The 19170-nt window shown below is 33.0% G+C and overlaps 1 protein-coding gene across 2 annotated transcripts in view; it reads left to right on the forward strand.

The window, feature by feature from the left end:
• Positions 1 to 19170, forward strand: part of CDH10 (cadherin 10) — a 173942-nt gene that overhangs the window by 127596 nt on the left and 27176 nt on the right. For both annotated transcript variants that reach the window (XM_027868978.1, XM_027868979.1), the window contains exons 5-7: positions 4273 to 4460; positions 9413 to 9666; positions 18809 to 18945. In XM_027868978.1, the coding sequence (XP_027724779.1) occupies positions 4273 to 4460; positions 9413 to 9666; positions 18809 to 18945 (579 nt within the window). The remainder of the gene's footprint in view (positions 1 to 4272; positions 4461 to 9412; positions 9667 to 18808; positions 18946 to 19170) is intronic.

Below are 19170 nucleotides of genomic sequence, written 5' to 3' on the forward strand. Positions count from 1 at the left end.
ACAAATTGAGTCCTCTGATTTTATAGTTGAGTAGACTGAGGTATGAAACTTGCTTAAGGTCAAATAACTAGGTAGTAGCAGAGCAAGATTATAACCCAGGTGCCTTGATTCCTAATCATATTGCTGTGTGCATGTGTCTTACTTTTCAATGTCTTTTCTTTCTTTTTTTTCACTTTTTATTTATTTTTTACATTTATGGAATAAAACAAGCATTTCCATAACATAGCGTAATAAAAAAAAGAATCCACACTAAACTGCAAATCTGTTATGTACAACTTGCTATTCCTTTTAAATATAAAGTTATCATATAAATTTCTTTTCTTTTTTTCTTCCCACCTCCCTAAGATGACTATCATTAGGAACAAATCTATTTATATCTATCTGTCAATATATACACATATGTGTGTATGTAAAATCATTCTATACATACTTCTATGTATCAGTTCTCTCTCTGGATGCAAATAGCTTTTTCTAAAACACATTAAGACTTCTATTATAAACAGATAATGACCGGGACCACAAACTTATCTGCAATATATAAAGTGTATCATGAACTACTAATATGCCTTGTCAATAAATATGAAACTTTAAAAGCCATTAAAAATAGAGCAGTGAGGAATTTGACTGTAGTACTTGACTTTCTTAATCTTTAGAAATTTAAAAAGAATCTACAAGTGTAACTCCAAGCCTGTTTTAGAAGCAGCCTTTTGATCTTACCAGGACCTTCCCAGTGGTGTAGTGGAGCCAACTTGTACTAGCACTAGGGAGTTGATTGTTACATATTCAGTGTGAGCATTTATGCTTTTGAAATTAGTAAACACTACTCAGGCTTGAGTTTTTTTTTAATTGAGTCTTAATAAAATGATAGAGAAAATGCTAAATGCAAATTAATCTTTAAAAATGTCATGTATCTGAGCTGATACAAAGTGAAATGTACTGTATACAAAGTAACAGCAATATTATAAGATGATCCGTTGTGAATGACTTAGCTGTTCTCAGCAATGCAATGATCCAAGACAACTCTAAAGGACTTATGATGAAAAATGCTATCCATCCCCAGAGAAAGAATTGATGGTGTCTGAATACAGATTGAAGCATACTTTTTTTTTTTACTTTATTTTTTTTTGTCTAAGTTTTCCTTCACAAGATGACTATTATGGATATGTTTTGCTTGGCTACACATGTATAACCTATATCGAATTGCATGCCATCTCAATTAGGGGTGATGGGGAGGTAGAAAGGAGAGAATTTGGAACTCAAAGTTTAAAAACAAACATTAAAATTGTTTTTACATGTAACTGGGGAAAAATAAAAGACTATATGAATTTTAAAAAAGAGGAAAAAGAAAAAAATGTCATGTATCCATTTGTTTTCCCAGAAAGCCAATTATTAATTATTTACCAGCACACTCTTGGACTTGCCAGAATTCTCACCCTATTGACTTTGTTTGGGGCAAGCCAAGTTCATCTCCACAAGACAGTGGGGAAGTGGAGTAGATTTTTTAACAAAGGAGGAAAAAAGTAATAAATTTTAACAATACATTGTTACAGATCTCTAAACATAACTGTGATGGCAATTTAACTGCAATCAGATTTTCAGAACCCAGTTATGCCTCTAAGAATCCAAATTAAGTAATTGTGAAGTCCCTGAACCTGGAAATAAAAAGTAGGACATTTCCCTAGTGGAAATCCCAACAGGCAAGTCTAAGGAATAGACTATTCTAAAGGAATTGGAAAGAAATAAAACATTTTTCATTCTTTTAAAAGAAAATACAGAGTTATTAGAGTGAGATTTTTTAAGACAAATAAAACAAAAAAAAATTTCTTTAATAGCATTAGAAAAAAAGAAGTGTCAAAATAGCAAAACAACTCCATGCCAAAGTGACAGATTATTGTTGATTAGGAAATTTAAAAAAAAGTTGAAAAAACTGTCAGAAGATGGTAATTCCACATACTCCTTAGAAGACTTGGCTCACCAAATACTATATTTAATTTTTAATCATGGTAACATAATTCTCCAACTAAAATTTTTAAAAGAAGATCATGACTATGTCTATTTTCCTCTATGACTCATTTGGAAATGTTATTTTGACTTGTTTGGATCATTTTCTCATTTAATTAAAGCAAAATTCCATTAAATATTGTTTGTATAAGTCATTTTTAAGAGTTTAAAGAAAGAAAAAAAAAGGTAAGAAAATTTTGCCGTGTGGTATCTGGGACCACGATGAATATTTCTAACTCCATTGACTACAATAACTACTCACACACTTTTGTAGCATTGTAAGGTTTATAAATTAATTTTTGCCTAACCATTCTATAGGGTAGATAATTCAAGTTATACCCATTTTATAGGTAAGAAAATTTGGTAGAAAAAACTTAAATCACTTGTCCAAAGTCACACATTTAATAATAATCTAAATATGAACCCAGGACTTTTATCCTATGATTTTACATCTAGAACTTTTCTAGTGACATGGTACTATTTGGCAAATTACATTAGAGAAGTTTTCCTGATAAGTACTTGAATAAGGGTCTGATGACAAAACCAGGAAAATGACAGGCATTTTGGCTTTAGACTTCAGAATTAGTTAAACTAGTGTGCATAACAGTATTTTTCTGTTCATATTATGATGAATGAGAAACATCGTGGTGCAATGAACAGAGAGTAGGTTGGTTCACATCCTGCTTCTGACAGATAGTAACTTTGAAAACTTTGGCAAGTCAGTTAACAATGACACAGTGCTCTAAGCACTTCTTTAAGACCATTAGTTGCAAAGAATATTAAAAAAAAACAACAACTATATTTTTAGATGCTATTTGTTTATCCCAGAACTCCCTGTGTCAAGGAAATCAAAAATCTAGTCCCTATGCCTACTGACTATGGTGGAGAAAAAGCACCATAAAAACTATCATTACTCTAAAGAGACCTAGCTGTTCTTTAATTCATGGGGCTGATCAAATCCCATTAGTGGACTTTCTATGACACAATTGAATGGAGTCTCAGGAGGATTGGATTAAGTATGTGTAAAAGCTTAGCAAAATCTGAAAATAGGCCCTCATCAAAGCATATTTTATAGGAACTGGCCCAAGGTCTGGACCTTCATCAGCCTCCATCTGGAGTTTTGTGTTCAGTTCTGAGAACCACATTCTGAGATTGTCAGTGACAAATGGAAGAGTGTACAAAAGAGGGCAAATGGGATAGTGAAGGACCTTTTTTATGTATGATGGATGTGGTTATCTTGAAGGACCCAGATATGTTTAGCCCAGGGAAAAGACTTAGGGGAGACATGACACCTAACTTTAAATTATTGAAGGATTATCTTGTGCAGGAGGGACTAGAGTTGTTTGGAGTTAGAGGGCTGAACCAAGAGCAATGAATGGAAATTTCAAAGAGGCAAAGCGAGTTTTGTTATAATTGGTATTCATTTTGTATACATATTAAACAACATAGTTGCTGATGGTTGCTCAAGTTCTGTGATTCTTTAATTCTATGAAATAGCACTTTAATGTAGGAAATATATTTTACATATATAACCTCCCAATAGTTCTTTGAGAAAGATACTACATACATTATTAACTTCATTCTAGAGATGAGGAAACAGAAAATGAGTTGTCATGTGTATGGTCACACAGCTAAAAAATATCTATTGATGGTAAGATCTGAAGTCCTCACTCTAAGCTTTGCTACTTCTTGGAACACAAACAATAACTTACGTTGTGGGTTAAACTTAAGATACCTGCTGAGGTGCCTTCCATCTATCTTAGGCATTCTGATTCCCCTTTCCTTTTTCCTCAGATGCAGACCTGACCTCAGGAGAAAGGCCAGAGATCAGTATATAGATAAATGAGTCATCTACCTAAAGATGGTAATTTAACCCATGAATCCTATATGATCACCAAATGAGAGTATAGTAAAAGATGAGATCTCCTAGGACAGGTATATAAAGTACACAGAAGAGCATAAAATTATACAGCACATTTTTTCCCCACAAAATGTCCAAAGATATTAGGGAAAAACATACTGGCTTTCTTATTCTTTCCTTCCTCCTCCAACTCAGACATCAATTTAGAATTACTCATACTATGAATGATTAAGAGCTGTTGGATGATTAGTTAATGATTACCATCAAGTGAACATTTGGATTACAACAATAATTCTCTCTGGTTAGTATTTTCTGTATTTCTATGTAAGAGGATATCTTTTGTTTTTATTGCTACACGTTTTTCCAATACTTATGAACCCCTGCTAAAGTTTGCTTTTTTTTATTTGCAGACACTATCCATCTTCGTATTCCTGAATCCTCCCCAATTGGCACAGCCATTGGCAGTGTGAAAGCAACGGATGCTGACACTGGAAAAAATGCTGAAATAGAATATAGAATTATTGATGGAGATGGAACTGATATGTTTGACATCATAACTCAGAAGGACACCCAGGAAGGCATCCTTACTGTGAGAAAGGTGCACATGTTCAGTATTAATCAAGTGCCTAGTAGTTTAGGGAGTAGAGCATAAAATATATTCAGTGCTCATGGAAGCTCTATGAATTCAAAGATCTGTAGTGGGACTTGGGCATTTGATGTTGTATTAAAAATATGTTTGGCACAATTCAGGAAAGACAGAGTCAGTGGACTCCTTTAAAAGAAAATTGTTGTGACCAAAGGTTATGCTGATGAAATAAATGAAACTAAAGCATTTTATAAAATATTAAAGGCAGTTGAGCCATTTCCCCTTCTATTTTCATAGTATTGGCTCATATAATATAGGTTAGTAATATACACATGGTGGTACAGTGTATAGAATGCCGGGCCAGGGGTCAGGATTTTTTTCCTGAGTTTGAATCTGGCCTCAGACACTTACTAGCTATGTGACTCTGGGTGAAGTCACTTAACCCTATTTGCCTCAATTTCTTCATCTATAAAATGAGCTGGAGAAGGAAATGGCAAACCACTCCAGTATCTTTGCCAAGAAAACCCCAAATAGGGTCACAAAGAGTCAGACCCAACTGAAAATGACTGAACTGATAGTATTATTGTTTTGTAAGTGAATATGACTTACCAGACAAAGATACAGTATCACAATTAAGAGAGTCATAAGGAAATAGCATAGCACCTTTCCTGATGCATGAAACAATAATTAGAGTAGGTAATAAAACCAGATTAACAGCACAAATTAAAGACAAATGTAATTATTTCAATTTCTTCTTATATGATATGGATTAAACTTTTCAGTTACTGTGATCTTGAAGCCCATAGAAATGCTAACAGGTACCTTGCATATAGTAAACATTTAATAAATATTGATTGAAATTACATTTAATTGAGACCAGCATAAAACTATTTGTATCAATGGTATTTTAGGGCAAACTAGTTACATCCACAAAGCCTATGTGGGTTAAACAAAAGAGAAGAGTACAAAAGAGAAAATAAAAAATAAGGTTATGTTTTGATGAACAGAATGAATCTATGAAGTTTAAAATGGATCAAACAGATAGCTTCAAATTAAGGTGATACAAAAGGAAATATGTGACTTCTTAGAATAGAATAGTAAGTATAACTCTGAATCAGCAATCTGCAGGCCTGTTACTTAAAAAATGCTTCTTTAATAAGTCAAAGAAAAGAGCTGGCCAGAAGCTAAGTGAAAACAGGGATATGAGTGTAACAGAGAGAGATTGAATGCAATCTAATGAAGTTAGCACTGATTTGAGTGTAATTCTCGGGAGGCCTCTCAATTTTCTGGATAGAATTAATTAGCTATTATTTTGTACTTGTCATAGCCAAAGAATGTCAAGATGAGCATTTCCCTTTTTGTTTCAACAAATTTTCTAATTATGATATGACCTTTAAAAATATTATATTTTATAAAGTACTTTCTGAAAATATTGCATGCAGTTTACAAAATATGTCACAAAGTGCATTAGACTTTTCAAATTGAATAGAACTATGGGAGCATTTAAAAAATTCAGTTACTAGCTGTGTGACCCTGGGCAAGTCATTTAACCCCTATTGCCTCGCCAAAAATAAAATAAAATAAAAATTTAATTAAAGCTTTTGTCTTTAAAATATTTCATTCTTAAGGGCAGCTAGATGGCGCAGTGGATAGAGCTACGGCCTTGGAGCAGGAGGACCTGAATTCAAATTTGACCTCAGACACTTGACACTTACTAGCTGTGTGACCCTGGACAAGTCACTTAATCCCTATTGCCTCACCAAAAATAATATATATATATACATATATATGTATATATATGTATATAATTTCATTCTTAACAAATAGCTCTATTATTTAAAAAAAAAAGAAAAATCACAATTTAAGATGTTTTCTATTCTCAGTTGAGGATTATGCAAGAATTGCAGAGATCTCATTAAAATGTATTTAACTGGTAGTACATGATATTTTTCCTATTCAGTGACTCTAATAATGTTCATTATAGTCGTGTTTTTTTTTCTTTCTTTTCTTCTTTTTTTGAAAATGATATGTATATTCTTACGCATTTCACAATCCTTTAAGGAACCTCCTGATAAAATGATTGAATTTTGGAATTTTTTGTTGTTGTTTGTTTTAAGCTAAAACAAAGTATATTCACATTTTATGTCTTCTTTTGTGAAAAAGCCATACAATATTTCTGTTAACAGACACACACACACACACACACACACACACACACACACACACAAATATGGTCAGGACCAAAAGGTAAAATAGGTATAGGAAAGGATGATCAAAAGTATACATTAAAATAGACAAATTCAGGGTATATTTCATATATTTTAAATTATTTGATCAAACTGAAAGTGTTAAAGACTAGATTCATTTAAAAAAGTTATCCTTTGAAATGCAGAATTGAGAAGTGAGTAAGAACTACTAAAGTTGTAAACACCATAATGAATATATACCCTGAAAACAAGATCAGGAGTAACTAGGTGGCACAGTAGATAGAGCACAAGCCCTGAAATCAAGAGGACCAGAGTTCAAATCTGGCCTTTCACACTTAACTAGCTATATGACCCTGGGCAAGTTGCTTAACCCCAATTGTGTGGTGGTGGGGGGAAGGGAGAAAGATCATGTGTTTTAGTATATAAAGGTCTGTACAAAATTTTTCCTAATTACTGAACTCAATTAAAATAAAATTCCCTGTCTACATATGAAAATCTATACCAAAAAAAAACATAAGAACTTTAGAGAATTTTACAAATTTCATCATTGTTTTTGTTGTTTTCATTGGAATATTTTTAAAGTAATGTGGATGGACAGAAAAACCTTTGCTCTTAAGAATAGAGTAGAAAATCTCCTGAGAATCTCTACTCAATCATTTTTATTGAAGCAAAAGAGAATCTTCATCTTATTCAGTTGACTTGGCTTTACAGAAATTAAAAATAATATATTCTTCCATCTTTGTATATTCTTTTGTCATTGATAATTCCTTACCACTCTACTGCTACTAGAGTTATCAGGCCAGGCAATAAAATGATTACTCTAACCTTCTTTCTTTCTTTCTTTGTTTTTTAAGTAAAGATAATATACATAACTCATTCCTATGCTAAAGACTAATAAGAAATGGGTATTAAATCATCCCATTTTTGCTAATCATATTTGTCTTTGCTAATACATGCCAGTGGCAAAAAAAGGCCAACCTATTTTTTTAGAAATGTTAACATTATTGGTTCTAGAGTAGACACTACCCTGAAACCTAGGATCTCCATTACCCTAGGAAACCAAGAGTTATATTAGTTAGAAGCCCTTTGGTTTTGCTGTAACAAAAGAAGTCTTCATTATGATGACTCAATACAACCTGAAACTTTGAAGACTGCTCAATTTTCTCTTCTGTACAACCCACCTAAAATACTTAAAGTCACTTATAAATTCTCAAATGGAAAATGACCCCTCTAACAACAATCTCTCTCCAGTAGTGCTCTCTCTGTTCTCTGTTGGAAAAGATCCCTCATCCTATCTTCTTCTGAAGCATGATCCTAAGTGACCTGATAATTTTGACCTAAAAGCCATCATCAGATAGCTATAACTCTCTTTGGACACTAAAGGCTAAGATTTAGTAGGAAGGAATCTAGAAATTGGGTTCCCAGTGTAGTAGATAAAGGCCTCCTTTAGCAAAGTTTCTGAGGCTGCCTGCTGCCTAATAGTCGAAAGAGGAGGCATGTTTTAAGCTGGCCCATTGGATTACAAGTTTGTTTTCTCTAGTTTGCCTCCAGTGATTACCCAAAACACTCAGAAAATTCTGTGTGTGTGTGTGTGTGTGTGTGTGTGTATGTGTTGTTTGCTTTCACAAAAAAGTAGTATATCCGTTTTCCTAGACTTACCAAAGGGGATTCAATATCACTAAAACTAAGTTCAGTAAACATATACTTCATTGTCTCATCCATCTTCACTGTTTTGCTACAATATTTTGATCCTAAAACCAGAAGCTGCCAGCGTCTAAATTTTCCACATATTACTTGCAGTGAGGTACTGGGGGTCAGGAGTACATTAGTCAAATTAAAGAAACATAGACAAAACCATGCATGCTTGTACAGAAATGTGGATAGGGACCAAATGCATGATTTCATTGTTAGGCAGAATCTTTAGGTGAGGAATCTCCCATTACAAACATAAGTTGGCATAACATCTCTACCACTTTTAGTTTAAAGAGTAGATTATTGAGGGATTTACACTAGAAGGACTAGGCATATCAATTGATACAGTGCATTTTTGAAAATCTTTTACTATAATTTCTCTTATTTAAATGCACTTTAAATAAAAAATGCATGGAGATATTTACATTTTAATTTGGAATTCAATTTATATCCTATGATCTCTATTTTCTTTGCCTATGGATCAAAATTAAATTGGGTGCATCAATTAACACAGCTTGATATTTTAAGGTATTCTTAAATTCAGGTCTTTGTAGTATATTAGGTGACTTGGTCATGTGGTCAATAGATGTCAGAAGTGAGACTTGGACTTAGGTCTCCTGGTTCTGAGGCTAGCTCACTATCCACTATACAATACTGCCTCTATATAGAAATAAGGAAAAAAAGGCTTCACAAGAAAATGGAAGTCTATATTACATTTGCAAATGAATTCTTTCTAGGTGGTAATTATAATTTTTAATTAAAGTAGATTCATTTAAGATCTTTCAACATTTGAACAAGATCCAAAATAAAAGAAAAATAAATTCATTTTATTTTTCAGTATTATAAATTGTATTTTCATTCTGTATTAGAATAAAGATTTAATTATAACTATGATATGTATATATATAAATGCATATTATCTGAACAAGGTAATTCAGATTTAGGACTTTATAAATAATTTCAAAGTAAACCTAATCTTGTACACGGATTTAAAAATCATCATTTGACTTAGAGAAAGAGGATTTTTTTTTCTCTGCTCTATCTCAATGACATTTCTTTCTACAGCCTCTTGATTATGAAAGCAGAAGACTTTATACTCTGAAGATTGAGGCAGAAAACACTCATGTGGATCCGCGTTTCTACTACCTTGGTCCTTTTAAAGATTCTACCATTGTGAAAATATCTGTAGAGGATGTGGATGAGCCACCAGTTTTCAGTAGATCTTCTTACCTATTTGAAGTCCATGAAGATATTGAAGTGGGTACCATCATTGGTACTGTGATGGCAAGAGATCCGGATTCTGTTTCTAGCCCCATTAGGTAATTATTTCATATTTTGAATTCTCTCCTAACATCTCTGGTGTTGTTGATGAATCTTCTGACATTCTATTCAAGAAGTTTAATTTAATACATAATCCCTTGGGAGAAATATCTAGCCCATGTTAAAGCAGATAGATCAAAACAAATATATCCCTACTTTATTTAAACTCATAGTAAAATATAGTGAAACCTTTTATTAAATTTTCTTAAAATTTAATAGAACTCCAACAAATTCAATGGTACCAATATTTTGGGACTATTATTTTTTCCAAATCATAGCTCTTCATGGAATTTTTGAGCTTATATGTCTAGCTGCTACCCCCCTCATCCTGTCAGTCAAGTAAATTGGGATTACACTGTCCCCTTTCCCAAAGTGACCTGCCCCTCACCCATTCTCCACTCACTTAGCCCAGGTTTCTTGTTAGTCTCATTTTTCTTATCTGCCTTTAAAAGGTTTTATCCTGTTTTTATATTAAAATGCCTTTCTGATATCTAATCATGATGTAGGTATGATCTCAGAACTGGAAGGGATGTTGTGGGCACAGTACAACTAATAACTAAATAAGAGAAGCCCCTCTACAACATACCTGACAAATGCTCATCCATCTTTTGCTTGTAGACCTTCAGTAAGGAGATTCTTTACTCTAAAGAAACCCATTCCACTTTGGGATTGTTCTAATCGTTAGGATGATTTTCTTTCCCTCAAACCTAAATCTATCTTTCTGCAAATTTCACTCATTGCACTTCATTCATTCTGGTCTCTGGTTAAAGGCAATTCAAAACTAATTTCCATGTAATGGCCCCTCAAATACTTGAAGACTGTTATCATCTTGGCTTTGCTAAGGTTGAGGTTTCTGGGACATGATGGGACAAGGTAACTGTGTGACCCTGGGACAGTATCTTTAAGTCTCTAGGTAGCAGGGTCTTCATTTGTAAAGCAAGAAGGGGCACTGAAATTGGACTTAAGTTCAATTCTAGCTTTGACATTTAATAGCTTTGTGACTTTGTGGACTTCCACTTTCCCCTCCATCCCGAACCCAGCTTAACTGTTTTTGTCTCAGATGAAAATATTCCTACCTAAGACTTTTAGTCTCATCATTTTCAAGGTGGTATGATTAAGACTCAAGGCATTAAGTGATTTTTACTAGATAAAATCAAATGTGTGCTGCTACTAACTCATATCAGCGCTGAAGAGTCAGTTGAATTTTCCATGTGAGGAAAAATTGATGATTCAGATAAAATTTAAAAGTGTGTCATGCATTTTTTTTTCTGGAGAGCCTGTTGTAAACCAGAACACCTGGTTTTCACCTTTGGTGGCATATTCAGAGGCAGAAAGGGTAATAATATCCAGGTTTTGTAAATTGAAATCCAGACCTCTCATTAATAGCCTACAGAAGTGTTCTATACTTGATAAAGTGTCTATATTGTTCTTGAGTAAGCTACTAGCTGTACAAATTATTAAATGTTTTGTCACTTCCTTAGAAACATGCCATTCTTCTATGGTAATGACAAATATATAGTGTTGGAGCTGAAAGGGAGATAAAGAGAGGTTAAGTAATTTATCTAAGGTCGTACAAGCATTTATTAAATACCTACCATGTCTCAGGCACCATGATAAATGCTAGAAATGCAAATATGGAAAAAAAGAAAGACAATCAGTCCTCCCAAAGAACTTGTGATGTAATGGAGAAAGACAATACATAAAAGGAAGCTGAAGGGGGAGGGTAGGAAGGTTCCAGCACCAGGGCATGATGCAGAATTTCCAAGTAGTGCATAATGATGAGGTTTCTGGGACATGATGGAGAAATTAATTGATATAACTAGAATTAACATCTCCTGACTGCTAGTCTGGTGAACTTTCCATTCTACTTTAGGATTTAAGTCAGGTGGTGAGAAACACTTAATAATTAGTGTTGATTCCTGGAAAATGCTTTCCAAAATTAATACTTTTTAAAATTGATATTGATGCTTGCCCAGCCTAAGGCACATTCATAATCACCACTTTATTCAGCATTCAAAATATGCTTGTTAGTGATTGATAGTAAAGTATAATATGAGAAAGCAAATACTATAGTAGACAAAGATCCAGGCTCAGAATTAGGAAGACTTCAGTACAAGTCCCATGTCTAATACTCACTGAATTTGTGTGACCCAAGGTAAGTTAATTAAATTCTCAGTGTACCAGATAACTCTCTAAGATTAAAAGACTGTAGTAGCCTATCTACATTTATAAAGGAAATTTTCTCACCTAGATTTCCTTGCATCAATGAAATCCCAAATTAAGACCAAATTAAATCACAACAAAGAGTAACAGTGCAGAGGAGCAGAAAGAGCATGAGATTGGAAAACTAGTGTGAAATACAGCACTTGTGATTCAGACTGAATTATAACCATTTATGGTTTTGCCACTAACTTACAGTATGACCCCAGGCAATATATTTAACTTCTCTGGGATTCAGTTTCCTCATCTGTAAAATGAGAGAGTTGGTGTAGATTGATCTCTGAGGTTCCTTCTAACTCTAAAATAAAATTCTTGACAGGTCTAGCAAATCAGTGAAAAATGCCCTACTTAATTTCCCCAAGTGTGTAGTTGCCTGCTATTTGTGATATTTCCCTATAGACACAGAAAATTGTACTAAATTATATTTTGCTATGGAAATAAAAAAAACATATGGAACATTGATGATTTCAATTGAAAAATAGATATATAATGTGAGGAGTACTGTTATTTTGCCAGGGTACCATTTATTTGATATCAATGTGAAGGCACCTAATTAACCCCCTTCGTGTTCCATATAAGTTATTTTTTATTGCTATTATTTAAGGGTGCAGGTAGGAGGAGTTGGGAGAAATACTAATAATCATCACACATTTAATTTTGAGTGTGTAGTGATCTGGTTTGACACTGTGTTAATGTCCTGTAACCTAAAAAGAATGAACAGTTTATTTTAAAAACTTGGTTTAATCACTGAAAGAGCAGAGCCAATGTTGTTTTTCCTCTGCTGTTTATAGCCTTAAGACAATTTGTAGTAAAAAAAAAAATGCAAATTTAAAATCGGTCACCTTGAATGTAAGATGTGTGTAGCCTTGGTTTCAGTCTTTACATTGACTTGAACAATTGATGAATACAGGCAAACAATTGATTAAGATGGTTATTTTAATTGATCAGTTGCTTTCATCAAAATACTAAATCTTTGATTTTACGTGTCCCTTTCTTTTCCCTTTATGCAAAGGCCCATAATATCTAGTACTTTTTCATTTTTCAATATTTCATTGAACTTTAACCTTACAAAGTGCTCTCTTTAGCAACACAACCCTGATTATTGAGGGTTCCTATGACTGTGAAAACATAATCATTTGTTTCCAACTTTGTCACAAGTCATTCTGAACTTAGCTTGACTGGTGCATATATTAAAGTCATTATCAGGCCTATATTTTAAATTGTTCCTGATTAGTATGGATATTCCACAGCTCATGACTCAGAGACATAATATGTTTTGTTATATTGATCAAATTGTACTGATTGATACCATATAAATATAATTCAGTAGAATTGTGATCTCTTGGATTTGGATATTCTCTTTATCAGTGCAAGTACCTCTCACTTATGCCTTTTCAAACCGTGTAATTTTTTTCCATGTTCTTTCATCTGTCCTCCATGCTAGATTCAACTAACACAATGTAGACTTTTCTCTATAAACATACACGTATATGTGTGTATATACGTTTATGTGTATGTATATGTATATATGTGTATATATGTATAGGTATATGTGTGTATATGTGTGTACATATATATACATTATATATATATGCAATTCTTTAGTACTAGTGAAACACTCTTACTGTCAATTTCTGGTTCTTACCACATGACCAGTTCACCTGCTTTTCTAATCATCCATTTTCTTGAAAATACATGTGTTTTGCCATTCCTTGTGTGTAGGTCATCATTGGAAATGTGCTGTAATCTACCTGTAACCACCAAGAATAAATTCCCTATTTGAGTCAACCACAACTTTTATTCCTCAGATATTTTGAGGTTACAAGATTTGCAACCCTAGAGTATCACTGGAAAAACATATGTGTTGAAAAGATGGATCTTTGAACCAAAGAACAGTTTAAAATCATTAAAAATATTGGGTAAATTTTTAAAATCAAACTACCTATGGTCTTCCTGTATAAATGAACCATAAAAACCTTTATAAATCTTAATAAATACATTTTCAGGTTAAGATTAAAATTGTAGTTGATGGATTTCCTTTTTTATGTAAAAATCAAGATAATGTGTGATATGTGCTCTAGTTCTGTTTTTTCAAGGCCATTATTCACAATAATGACAAATAATATTTCTTAAAGCAATGCAAGGAGGCAGATAATGCAATTATTATTATGCCCACTTTACAGATGAAGAAACAGAGGGATAAAATGATCTGCCATGAAATGCGCAAGATAGTGTATCTGACCTAAGAGTAGAAGATGTGTCCAAAATATTAAGTCCAGAAATCTTTCCATCATGTTACTATGTACCCGCTTTTATGTTATCTTGCTTATTTTGATTAGACTACACTGCCACCAGGTGGACAGAAGTGCCTTCACTATGGCCTTGTGATTTGAATAACTAAGACCATACAATTAGTAAATTAATTTTTAAAATATAGTTTCCTCTTCTATCCAATTACACCTTCACTATAAAAATAGAAATCTTTGTCAAAATTTTCTCTTAAAGAAAATTATGAATAGCACTTAAAATAAGATTTACAATTAAAAGGACATTTTTGGAACATTTCTGTGATTCCACTAGTATAAGGAGTGTCCATTGAGGTTAATCCTTATTCTTCTAAGGCAAATGAGGCCTCCCTTTCCATATTATAGTCTTGGAGAATTGCACAGGACACTGAGAAGTTAAATGAATTGCCCAGGGTCATACAACCTATAAGGGTGGGGCTTGAATTAAGCTCTTTCCTTACTCTGAAACCAGTTCTCTAAATGCTATGCTTCACTGCTTCTCAAAACAAGGATTTAAGAAATAAAAATACCTATTTTCCAACTATAAATATTGTCTTTTATATAAGTGCTTTCTGCTGGTATCAAATAAGCCATCAGAGCACTTTATACTAGAAGTTATCAAAGCATTTAGGATTCTTTAATCTCTTTTCTTGCCCTAGAAGAATAAAGTGAGATCATGGTCACATGTGACCCAAATTTACCTACATAATTTGCTCACGATTATCTTTTCCTAAATAGCAGGGTTTTTTTTTTTCCTACCTGTTAGCCTTTCCCTTAGGTCTTTGCCTTTGAAATGTTTTTAAAATTTCCTTATGTTTTCTTCTTCATTTATTCCCTAATAGGATCCCTATCTGGGTAGAGAATGCTTCTCATTAATTTTCAAACCTGCTTTAAAGTGTTCTTATTTGTGGTCCCAGAAAATAACATCAGTTGCCAAGTTCTGTCATGTCTTTCATCACAATGCCTCAGACATTTTATCTTCATTCAGCTCACACTGCAACCATCTTAGTTCAGGTCCATATTAGCCCTTTTCTGAACTTGATATTCCCCTTTCTAGTCGATCTCCTTTCTAGACCATCCTTCAAGTCATTGCCCAAGTATTTATCATAATGCACCACTATGATCATGCCATTCCTCTACTCAAAAGCCTTTGAGAGCTCCTCATTGCATCCTAGATAACAAATAACATTTAAGGGCCTCCACAAGCTCTTGCCAACCTATTTTTTAACCTTATCTCACTCTTTTCTATTTCATTGTACTCTATATTACAAGCAAAATAGGCTACTAAATATTCTTTGTCCTTCTCCTGCCCTTTCATATTATTGTTTTTGTTCACATATCTCGACTGAAACGCAGTCCTTGAGTTGCCTTCCACAATCCTGAATTTCTACCTATTAAAATCCATCTCCTCCTTCAACACCCAACTCTGTTTTCACCTCCTACAAGTAACAAAAAAAAATGTTGTCTCTCTTTTCATATTTCCTGGAGAAATCTCAAAATTCTGCTTTGGGTTATAGATATTTTTTTAAATGTCTACTTGCTCCCATTAGCCTATATACTGTTTGAAAGCAGAGACTGTAACTTCATTTCTTCTTTGTATCTTTGTACCTGGAATAGCTCCATGTTAGCTGCTTTGTAAATCTGTGTTTCATTGAATCATTGAAATTAGTTACATTTTAATATATATTTAAATATAATATGCCAATGTTTTTAGTCAGATTTTTTTAAAAATTACCCTATATAGTACAATCTTGGTTCCGTTTTAAATACTCCTGATAATGTCACAATCAGTAGCTAGCACAGTGATTTTTTCATAGGGAGAACGCAATAAATATCTGTTGATTAATTGACTAAAATACTGAAAATATTAAAAAAAACAGGAAACTGTCTGAAGTAGGCTACAGAACTGACTGATAGGAGAGAAGTTTTTTTTTCTTTCATGAATCATATAAAAGAGGATTAAATATCATATTTGAGCAGTTAGTTGGTGCAGAGGGTAGAGCACTGGGTTTAGAGTAAGGAAGACCTGAGTTCAAATTCACCCTCAGACAGTTACTAGCTGTGTGACCCTGGGAAAGTCATATAACCTTTGTTTACTTCTATTTCTTCATCTCTAACATGGGGATGATAATAGCATCTTTCTCCCAGGGTTATGTGATGATTAAATGAGATAATAACTGAAAATCAGTTAGCAAAGTACCTGGCACATAGTAAGCACTACATAAATATTAAGTTGTTGTTATTGATGTTGGACACTTGCCATTTGTCTCCCTGAAATAAAATTAACCTTATTAATCACAGAAATTACTACATAAATGTTGATTGTGTACTTTGTCCATATATTGACTGAGAAGTTGTTACATCTAACTTGTTCTGTGAAGAGTAATAATTGTCTCTTTGGATGATAATGGTTTGATAGTAAATTCAGGAAGAATCAAAACCAGTATCATAGAAAGTCTGAGCTTTGCTAGTATTCTTGTCTTAAAACACCAATCACAGCAGGGATGTTTTAAAATGGCTCCATGAGACAGCACTTCTTTGTGATAATCAATGCTGTAGGTTTTTCAAAGTTCTGTTTTCAAAATGAATAAATCCAGTGGCTTAAAGTTTGCTGACATTTTCCAAGAATTGAAGAGGATTAAAAACATAGACACAATTCTGTCATCTTTGTTAACTAGAACAAAAAACTTTCACTACAATACACACATCATCACATTATTCATCTTCACCTGCTTTTATCATTGTTCTTTAACTGAAGGTCATTAACAATTCAGCATCAAGTACAGATTAACTGATGGCAAAAACAATGGTAAGAAACTGCAGATGCTGCCTATTATCTTACTTACGGGAATCACAATGGTTATTTCTATAAGAAAGTAGAAGTATTGTCAAGATTTAAGAGAATATAGGCATAGAACCTTAATTTGTTTTAATCACTCAAAAAGCATTTATTGAGCACCTTCTGTGAGCAAAGTACTATAATGAATTTGGCTAGGGATAAAGGATAGGTAAAGCATGGCCCTTGGCTTCGGCCTTCAAGAATTTATAATCTACTGGATTTAATGATATAGATACACAAATAACTACACCTACACCTATTTATAATCTTCAGAAGTTCAGGGGAGGGGAGTGATCCTTTCTGTCTAATGTAATTAAGGAAAATTCTGGAGAGAATGAGAGATTAGATCTGAAACTCGAAGGGAAAACTGGACGTTGATAGGCAAAGAGCAAAAGCAGGCATTCCAAGATAAAGAAATAGCAGGAACAAAGGTGTAGAAGCTAGAAAGAGAAAAACCTTTCAGAAAATGAGGTCCAGAGAATACAGGATATCCCAGTTTGGTTGGAAGATAGAATTTGTGCATGGAATCAGTCATAATAATCAAGAAACTCTATATATGGAGAGATTTTTCAAGCTATTCAGGATAATTGATTAAAACTGACTAAAAATGAACTGTCAAAACTTTCTAAAATATAATAATTAGATATTAAAAGACATATAAGCAGTATTTTAAGTCACTCTATTAAGTCAGTTTATGCAAACATCTTCAATAACACATAACCTAAAAGGTGTTCATAACTAGTTATAACAAAAACACATATTCTAAATGAAAAGGGCTTTCATATGTTATCCTTTTCTAAGTGCAATATTTCATATGAGTGTTTTCCCTTTCTGACAGATAAATGGAAGATTTTATGTATTTACTGTATGTGTTTTCCTTTAACAATAGCAACAACAAAAATTTGGGCAAGGTGAAAGTGTCTCAAAGGTACCTTGAGGACTAAAGCAACATCTGCAAGCCCCTAGATAGCACAGTGTTGCAAAAACAGGAAGTATTTAGGTACATTAAATGTATGGTACCAATTAAATGGGGCAGAGGATAATAGGAATTGTCTTATTTACATAGCCCCACGTGGATAAGCTAGTTTTTGAGCTACACTATCATGACATGAAAATTAATTCACTTAATCATCTTGCTTATTTTTTATCAGAGTATTTATTTTTACATAAATTTAAATTTTTTTTTACAACTTGCTTTTAAATGTTTTTACTTTCTAGCCCTCATAGTCACTGCATTATACAGATTTTATCCTTCTCCTTAGCCAAATAAATCCATAACAATTAACATTTTGAGGCCACTAAGCTGTTATTCATGTCAAGACACTACATATCGTACTAGCAAACTCCAGGCTTTTAAGCGTTAATATGCTTTTCTAAATTGTTATACACTTGGGAACAGTTAGGACAAGAATGCCGATTGTTATAAATCTATGCTCAAAATCTAGTTTACCAAATAATATTTTTTTTAATAGCATGCATCAAGTGAACGTCTATGGTGATGTTGACTTAAGTATGTTAAGTTACTAAAAGCATATTTCAAAATAACAAATATAAAATGACCAAGGAACATAGTTTTTTATTTATTGTTAAATAAATGAAGTATATGATAATAAATCATATATGGGTATACATATGTATATATATATATATTTAACTTATATAGTCTCTCTATCTATCTATTTATCTATCTTGCTTATATTGTATGTATGTGTGTGGGGAGATTTTCTGGTAGTGTCTGCGTAACTATGAAACTGTTGTTTACTTCTTCAAATGTTTTTCCTTTGCTGTTCTGTTCAGGTTTACTTTGGATCGTCACACTGATCTTGACAGAATTTTTAATATACACTCTGGAAATGGATCAATTTATACATCAAAGCCACTTGACCGTGAAATATCTCAATGGCATAATCTTAGTGTTATAGCAGCTGAGATCAGTAAGACTATTTATATGACTTTATTGGGAGTGGGTGGTGGTCATTATGTTAAAGATTTCTTTCAGAAATGTATCAATATGTATATTTTAATTAAATGAGTTATGTATAAGCATATAGCAATTCATAAATATTACTTTTCTTGTGTAAATGGAACTCCATGGAAGATTCACTAGATAGTGATATCCCAGGTAAGCAATATGGTAAATTGGAATAAAATAAATGCTG

The sequence above is a fragment of the Vombatus ursinus genome, unplaced genomic scaffold, assembly GCF_900497805.2.
Source record: "Vombatus ursinus unplaced genomic scaffold, bare-nosed wombat genome assembly UNPS02014791.1, whole genome shotgun sequence".
NCBI classification, from domain to species: domain Eukaryota; kingdom Metazoa; phylum Chordata; class Mammalia; order Diprotodontia; family Vombatidae; genus Vombatus; species Vombatus ursinus.